Source organism: Emiliania huxleyi, assembly GCF_000372725.1.
Source record: "Emiliania huxleyi CCMP1516 unplaced genomic scaffold EMIHUscaffold_531, whole genome shotgun sequence".
NCBI classification, from domain to species: Eukaryota; Haptophyta; order Isochrysidales; family Noelaerhabdaceae; genus Emiliania; species Emiliania huxleyi.
In genome coordinates, this window is record NW_005198008.1 from 8,550 (window position 1) to 16,939 (window position 8,390).

An 8,390-nucleotide genomic window follows, 5' to 3' on the forward strand; every position below is an offset into this window, starting at 1 on the left:
CGCCTTGAAAAAATCGCGCCTACTGCCAGGCGCCCAAAGGTGACGACGCTGCCGCCCTCCCCGCCGCCTCGCCGTCGCGAGGGCCCGTCGCGGCCCGCCCCCCAGATGGTGAAGCGCGCCCAGCTCGGGTGGGCAGAGAGCACGGCCGCCTCGAGCGCGGCGGTGCGGTGGCGGAGAAGGAGCGCGCGGGGCGTCGCGTGCGTGACTGCGGCGGCGTGGTAGCGGTACACCACCAGCGGCGACCTGAGCGGCGGAGGCGGGGCGTGTGAGACGGGGCGTGTGACCCCCCTCCCGGCTCCTGCCCCTCCCTGCCAACCCTGCCCTCCCGCTCCCCGCGCCCACCCGCCGACGCGGTGCAAGCTGCCGCCGCGCGCGACGTGCGCGTGCAGGAAGAGGAGGTCCTCGCACTTCTCCTCGCGGAAGCCGCCGCCGCGCACAAACGTGCCGCGCGCCATGAACCACGTCGGCATCAGCAGCGTGCACTCGCGGAAGCGGTGCAACAGTAGCTCCTCCTCGCTCATCTCGTTGGCCCACGCGACGTAGCGCGCAGTCGAGCCCTCGGGCTCGCGGCTCACGCGTGCGCCCACCAGCGCGCCCGGCCGAGCGGCCGCCGCCAGCAGCTGCGCTTCGATTCGCTTCGGCCGCGAGAGGTCGTCCACGTCCTACTCGACCAGGCTTCGGCTCACGCCGCGGGCACTGCGAGCTGTTGGGAGTGCAAGTGGGAGACCGCCTGGAAGCAGAGCCACGTGCCGCTGCTCTGCGCGACGGCCCGGTTCTTGGCGAACCCGCAGCCGCCGCCCTGCGAGCCGCCAGAACGGCCGATCACCACTGCCACGCCAGCAGCCTCGAGGCGCGGCTTCCAGCGCTGAAGTGAGTCCCACGAGCCGTCCGATGAGCCTACTCGCAACGAGACCCGAGTCGGAACCTATCGCACGAACGGAGCCTCGTGCGTCGTAGCGAAGGCCGTCGTCATAGGCTGACAGCTCGAGCCGGCAGGCTGGCGGCGCTGGATCAGCGCTCGATGCCTCTGCGTGCAGAACCGTCTGGCACAAGAGAGCCTCGAGGCATTCGTCGATCCACATGTCGCCGTTGTGGATCGGGAGGATGATAGACACGAGAGGAGCAGACATGCACTCAACACGATCGTGTGACAGGGGGAAACCTGGTACGGGTACCCTCGGAGAGTATTCTTTAGCTCCGAGTAGAGGGGGCGTTCCGCAGCTAGGGGGACCCACAGCGCGAGGGAAAAATTCCGCCGCTGCCCGCTGGGGGAAACCCGGAGCGCAGAACTAACCCTCGGAGACTACCTGTGTTATGGCCCTGCGAACGCGCACCCCCCCACGGTCGAGGAAGAGGGTGCGTTCTGCAGTTAAGGGGTAACCCGGTACACGGAACCATCCCTCGGAGACGTGTTATGGCCCTGCGACCGCGCACCCCCGGGGCTAGGGCTCTCTAGCCCGTAACCCGATCCCGATCATCCGGCCCGCTGGGTGCGCTTCTTAGCTCCCCGGTCCTGGGCGTGAGGTTGATGACCGCACTCCAAGTGCTCCAAGTGCCAAACGAGACGCGTGTTATGGCCCTGCGAACGCGCACCCCCCCCCCTAGCTAGGGGTCAGGGCTTGTGTGAGCGACACTACTCGGCGACTGCCGGCACACTGTGAGTCAGACCATGGGTGTGAGGTAAAACCACGCTACCAGCGCTTGGTCACATCGGCCCCGAGGTCAGATCCGTCTCCTCTGTTGATGGTAAGACTTGTCTACTCGCTGGAGCCGAGCAGGAGGGGCCGGCGCACAACCCCTGGTCAACTCACGGGGTCCACACCGCCCCCCGTACAGTAGAGAGCGTACGTGTAGCGCGTGTAGCCGAGAGAGCCCGCGTCGATGAATTCGACGCGGTCGGGAGGCCTTGCGGAGAGACCAGCGAGTTGGTTTTCAAAAATGCCCCGGGCGCGCCGATCTTGCTTCTTCGCAGATTGAAGAAGGGGAGCGCGAGCGGTCAGCGGACTGTGCCGCGCCGCGCCCGCCCGCCCGCCAGCCCGCCACAGGTAGCCCTGAGTGTGCCCCCGCCCTCCCCGCGCCGCTGTGCTCACCCGCCCCGTCCATCCCGCGCGCACGTCCGCACTCTCACCCCCACCTTCCCGTCTCGAGCGCGCGCCGAGCCCAACGCACCCCGACTGCCAGCAGCTTGACGCACACGGCGCTGGCCGTGAGGGCAGTGACGAGGGCAACGGCGGCGACGGCGGTGTCAGCAGCGTCAGTGGCGCCCTCGGCCTCGGCCTGCGGGGTGCTGCGCTGTGCGGGGGAGGAGGAAGCTGCGCCCTGTGCGCCGAGCCTCCCCCACCGGCGCCACCACGGGCCGGCCTCGGCGGCGAGCAGGAGAGCGCGCGCGTCCTCGTGCCACACCTCCGCGAGCTCGGCGGGCGTGCGCCCCTCCTCCTCCCTGGCGAGCGGGTCGGCGCCCGCGCGCAACAGCTGTCGCACCACCGCGGCGTGGCCCTGTTCGGCGGCGCAGTGCAGCGCCGTCTTGCCGTCCTTGCGCGGCGCGTCGACCTGCGCGCCAGCGGCGAGCAGCAGCGAGACGACGCCCGCGTGGCCCCGCATCGCCGCGTCGCTCAGGGCGGAGCAGCCCGTGGACGGCGAGCGGTGGTTGATCGCCGCGCGGTCGACGCCCTGCGCCTGAAGCACGTAGCGCACGACCTGCAGGCAGCCGAGCCGCGCCGCCTCCTGCAGCGGCGTGAGGCCGGCCGGGTTCGGCTCGACTCGCAGCGGCGCGCCGTACCGCTCGACGATGTAGCGCAGGATTGGGAGGTGCCCCTCTCGCGCCGCTAGGGTGGCGAGCTCCTCCCGCTGCTCCTCGAGCCCGTCGACGCCCCACGTGCGCACGTACTCCTCGAGGTCGCGGAGCTCGAGCTCCTCGAAGCGCTTGGACCAGCCGATCGGCATCCCGCTCGCGCCTGGCGGCGCCTCGCCCTCGGCGGGCTCCTGCAGCGACTCGGCAAGCAAGCACTGCCGGTGCATGCGCAGCAGCATGTGCTTGAAGAAAGTGCCGTCTCCGCGCATCGAGGCGTCGAGCACGTCCCAGAACGGCCCTGCGTGGCCGGGCTGCGCCTCGAACTTGGAGCGGAGGGTCGCCAGCTGTGTCTCGTACAGCGCGCTCAGCACCGGCCGCAGCGCAACCTTGTCGCACGGGAGGCACTCCTCCCTCCCGTCGGCCGTCTTGCGGCGGTGCCCCGTCTCGCAGCAGGTGAAGCGGCCGGTGAGGACGGCGGTGCGGCGCTGCGTGTGGACCGTCAGCCGGTCCAACGAGTCGAGCACCTGCACCCTCGGCCGCTGTCCGATCGGCTGCGTGACGAGGAGGGGCCGGCCTAGAAGGAGAGAGAAAGAGATAGAGGGAGATAGAGGGAGATACCGACCGGCTGCGCGTGGCTTTGGGCGGCCGTCGCCGCAGTTGTTGAGGGCGAGGCAGCACTCCTCCATCCGGCACCAGCCGCGGGACGACCACGTCGCGTAGTCGCACCGCTCGCCGTCCTCGTGCCGCACGCCCGACGGCGCGCACACCCAAAAGTTGTTTGCGCGCGCCACGTACGCCGGGATGCTGTTGATGGCGAGGCGCTGCGCGGCGGCCGTCTCGCGCAGCTCCTTCTCGTTGAGGCAGCCCCGCGTCTGCGGGATCGAGACATAGTCCATCCACACCCACCTGCGGGAGCAGGGCCCGAGCCCCTCAGCGGCTCGGTGCCGTGCGGCGGGCTAGCGGCGTCCGGCCATCACGCCCCACACCCGCTGCCGACAGACTGAGAGAAGACGGCCGCCAGCTCGAGCGCGTCGGGCCTCCGGTCGGCGGGCGAGATGGCGGGCGAGTCGCAGCGCGGAGTCGACTTCAGTGTCGATCTGGGAAGGCTCCGCCTCCCGCTCCGCACCCCGCCGGAGGGGCCGGAGCTAGGACCGGAGTCTAGGCCGGAGTGGCTCGGCGGCGCGGGGCCCTGAGGCTCTGGTGTGACAGAGGCGAGGCCGGAAGGGGAGGGAGGCTGGGAGGCCTCCTCGCCGCCAGATTCGATGGACTTGAGCGAGGAGAGGGACGTCCTCGCCCCGCCCACCGCCCCGCCCCCGCGGGAGGACGAGGAGCGGTCCGCCACGTCCGCCGAGGAGTGCTCGCCTAAGAGAGGCTCCGAGACGGGTCCGGGGAGAGGGTCGTCCGGAACAGAAGCGCGCACCGAGGAGAAGCGCTCGCCGAGGCCGCACCGGCCGCTCGCCGCCTTAGCTGCCGCCGCCGCGAGGAGGGGCACGCCCTCCCTCGGCCCGACCGGCCGGCGGCGCAGGTCCGGCGTGGCGCTCGGCGTGGAGCAGGGTGTGCTCCGAGGCGTGCTCCGCCGGGAGGAGCGGCTGCTTGAGAGGTCGCGCAGGAAGCGCGCGTTGTTCTTCGAGTAGCCCTTGAAGAAGGCGAGCTTGTCCTATGCGTGCGGGTCCGAGCAGGCTGAAGGAAGGCGCCAGAGGATCCTCTCGAGGGCGGAGATGCAGGGCGGAGCTGCCGAGGTGGAGCGGAAGAGCTCGTCGTGCTGGCTGTCGCGCGCCATGCGAAAGGCGCCCTGCATCGTGCGCAGGTGGTCCCCGTTCGGGTCGGCCTCCGATCGGCCGCACCACTGCGGCGCGGCGGCGGAGGAGACGGGTGTGATGGTGCGGCGTGGCGGCGGGGGGAGAGACCCCGTGTGAGGGTGCCTCGCCGGATTGTGTCGGTGTTGTGTCGGCGGCGGGGGTGGGGGGCGACGCGGAGCACGGCGGTTGCGCGTGCCTGGTGGGAGACAAAGTGGACGTGCGCCTCGAGATCGTGATCGTCCAGCCGGCGGAGGAGGCCGCGGCGGAGCAGCTCGTTGTGCGTGGTGAGCCGCTCGAGGCGGAGAAAGTCCGATACTCGAATAACGTACATCGGGAAACTTGCGCCCGCGCCAGAGGCGGACGCCTCGCCCACCAGCCGGCGCGGCGCGAGTCGTGACGAGAAGGGGCTGTGGCCGCGAGAAGCGGGGAGGGGGTCGTCGTCCGAGTCGCTTCCGTCCTCGTGCTCCGTCTCGCGCGCCGACTCAGCGAGCGCCTCCTGCATGGTGTGGGAGAGGAGGGTGGCTCGCGGAGGAAGGGGCCAAAAAAAGGGCGGGACGAGCGCGCACGAGAGTGACAACGCTCCCCATCCGAGCGGCCGGTCGCGGGCATCTCTCCTCCATGGGAACGCTCGCACGACAGCCGCGGCCCGCTTTTTTTTGTAGGTCCAATACATCTTGGCAGCCGCCCGGCGCGCATCGGGTCTTTTTTGCGAAGCTGTAGCCTCTAGGTCCAAGAGATCTTGGCAGCCGCCGTCGATCGTTTTTTATTTTCATCGAGCTTCCTTTGCACCTTGGACAGGAAGAATATGGCCCTGAGTTATGTGTACGCCAACTCAGGGTGTGTGGCAGCCACGATGGCTGTGTGTCTTCTAAGCTTGTTTGTGTCTGTGTGTTGCTTGTGCGTGTCGTCATCATCTGTCCCGCGTCCACCCATACCGCGCTGGTGTCCAGTCCGAGCCTGACTGTTCTTCACCTTTCTACCTAACCTAACTCGAGATTGCCCCCGCGGGTCTCAATTGCCTTGCAGATTACTACTCACCATTTTCCTCTTTTCTTCCGTCCGCGAGAATACATCTCAACAGCTCACGCCGGAGACAATCACCGCCGTTTTCTAAAGTCTTAAGCCCCTAGCGAGATGGTGCGGTGTGGCAGCTCCATCAACTCACTCAGCCCCACTCGGCTCCACTCGGCTCCGCTCGGCTCCACTCGGCTCCTCCTCTGACACCCCTGTGTAAGAAGTAGGAATTCCACTTCCGCCGCAGACACAACAAAACACATAAAATTCTCTCTCAGACACAAACGGATCCGCTCTGTGAGGTGAATCTCTCTGGCACTCAAATGCATAAATCAGTAACCAGCCTCCGGCGGGGCCCCCCGCTACCATCCAAACCCGAGTACCGGTCTACTAATCATACATAGAGGCTCAAGTGTGACATAAGTCCACACACATTACGACATACACATGCACAAAGCAAACTCTCACGACACACGGCAACCGGGTGGAGCGGCGGCGGCGGCGGCAGCAGCACGCGCGGGCGGACGGATTCGGACGGGGCGGAGCAGCAGCCGCCCAGGCGGCCGCTGCTCTGTCTGCCAGAGCGCGCCGTCTGCCTGCGCAGCTCGAGCGCGGTCAGGTGCAGCGAAGCGTGGCGGCGCGGGGAAGCGCGGCGCGGTGGTGGCGGCGGCGGCGGCAGCGGCACGCGCGGGCGGACGGATTCGGACGGGGCGGAGCAGCGACCACCTAGGCGGCCGCTGCTCTGTCTGCCAGAGCGCGCCGTCTGTGCGCAGCTCGAGCGCGGTCAGGTGCACAGGGAAGCGTGGCGGCGCGGGGAAACGCGGCGGCTCGAGCGCGGTCAGGTGCACAGGGAAGCGTGGCGGCGCGGGGAAACGCGGCGGCGGTGGCGAGCAGGCGAGCGGCCCGCGCGCGGCGAGGCGGACAGGTGATCGGCAGGCGGGTGATGGGCCGGAGAGTGACCGCGCCCAGCGATCGGAGAAGACGAGCCGGTCGTCGCTCGGCCGCAGCTGACCTCGAAGGCGTGCGGAGCGCGACTGTCGGTGTCGGTGGGCGGCCGTCATGTGGCGAGGAGGGAGGGCGACAAGTGCGCGTCGTACGGGTCGCTCTTCATCGGCCAGTCGAGCGGCACTCAAGTCGAGACCGAGCATGGGCGACGAAAGCCGGTGAGGCGCGGCGAGATTCGTTGCGAGATACGGTTCGCGCCCAAACAAGTTTGGACGCTCTGGGGACGCGCCGAAAAACCAACTCGCTGGAAAGGGGGCTACTGGGGCGGCCAATTCACACCTCGCGGGACTACTTATGTTTTCGTAAACGTAGTCGTGGCCCCCCGCTACGTCGCACGACTGCGACTGGGTAGCGGGGGGCTATAAAGAGAGAGAGAGAGATTTTAACAAGGTCCCCGCCCCGTGCCGCGTGCGATCTTTGTGCAGGGGTCTTTGAGGAGCGGTGTGGTCGGCGACTACTCCTACCAGCCGGGGTCGTCCTCCCGATGGGGACTAGCAGCTAGCCGCGTCATCCACGTGGTCCCTCGGGTCCCTGCTGCTCCTAATCTCTTCGTCTGGCTCAACTCGCTTGACGCTTGCCTTTTCGTTTCGCTCCAGCCCTCCAGGTCTGACCCGTGAACGTAGAACGAGGACCCGGCGGACTCGCTCCGGAGGGCTAGTACGAAGCGGAAGCCTTTCTCCCTTCACCACTCACGCTCCCAAGGGGCTCTGTCAGTGGCACTCCCTCACACAGTCAGAGTCACAGCTCACACACCAAGAGAAGGGCACTGCACAGCCACAGGATCTGAGTTTGACTGTGTAGGCTGTAGCACTTTCACACTACGGGGTGTGGACCCTGAGTTGACCAGGGGTTGTGCGCTGGGCCCTCCTGCTCGGCTTTAGCCAGTAGACAAGTCTTGTCATCAACAGAGTAGAAGGATCTGACCTCGGGGCCGATGTGACCAAGCGCTGGTAGCGTGGTTTAACCTCACACCCATGGTCTCACAGTGTGCCGGCAGTCGCCGAGCAGTGTCGCTCACACAAGCCGCAGCACAAGTGACTGAGGGCCAGTGAGGGCGAGCCCATCGCTGTGACAGCTGTGGCAGCCGCACAGTAGGCTGTGCCAACTGTGCAGAGCGTGTGAGCAGCAGAGGAGCTGCTCTCCAGGCTTCTGTCGCAAAGAGCTGCATGCCACCGAAAGCGCTGTCGAGGTTCGCCGAGCGCGGCGCAGGTTGGAGGACGCCGTCACCGACGAGCGCGTTGGACTTTTCACTCCGGACAAAGACGGGCACACAGCGGACGGTGCGGGGCGTGTGCCCGTCATAGCGGCGAGGCGCGGGACCGTCTGTGGCGAAGTGGGTCGCGTCCCCCGATTATGTTCAACCCAGCATCCACAAAAACGTCAAACCGAACGGATCAGGACAGTGTACACAATAAACTCGCTACTCAGCTCTCGGGAGATTACCTTTGCCACAGCCGTATGACGTTACCCAACGATTACGGCTGAGTCAGAGCTCATGCCATTGCTGCATGCCATGCGTCGCTGTGAAGGAGCGCAGCGAGGCTGCCGAACCACACAGGCTCAGGTGTGTGGCTCCCGTCGCCGCGCTTCCGTCTCCCCGGCGCAGAGGGGCTGGTGCCCGTGCCCCTCCGCCCGCGCCGACTGGCCGCGAAGCAGCGGCTCCGGCGCGGACGCCGAGAAGCCGGCGCCGCTCGCTGGGCCGGGCGTCCCTCCGCCGCCGACCCGCGGCTGTCGCCGCCTCGGCGCCACGCTCGGTGCGGGGCGGCGGGGCCGGAGCCTGA

At 67.9% G+C, this 8,390-nt stretch overlaps 2 protein-coding genes across 2 annotated transcripts in view; both read right to left on the reverse strand.

Annotated features, from left to right (window-relative positions):
* Nucleotides 1-3,832: 3,832 nt before the first annotated feature.
* EMIHUDRAFT_445842 (hypothetical protein) lies at nt 3,833-5,226 on the reverse strand (the record flags this gene model as incomplete). The annotated part of the gene is given in 6 exon segments (XM_005765792.1): nt 3,833-3,905; nt 3,918-3,966; nt 3,978-4,154; nt 4,212-4,637; nt 4,787-5,086; nt 5,157-5,226. Coding segments are annotated over 6 exon segments (1,094 nt in total), but the record flags the coding sequence as incomplete, so codon positions are not given.
* A 2,397-nt stretch (nt 5,227-7,623) lies between these two features.
* The window catches only part of EMIHUDRAFT_246820 (hypothetical protein), a gene marked incomplete at both ends in the record, with an annotated part of 3,210 nt that continues 2,443 nt past the window's right edge, over nt 7,624-8,390 (reverse strand). Inside the window, one exon of the mRNA XM_005765793.1 lies at nt 7,624-7,647. Coding sequence (XP_005765850.1) covers nt 7,624-7,647 — 24 coding nt within the window. The remainder of the gene's footprint in view (nt 7,648-8,390) is intronic.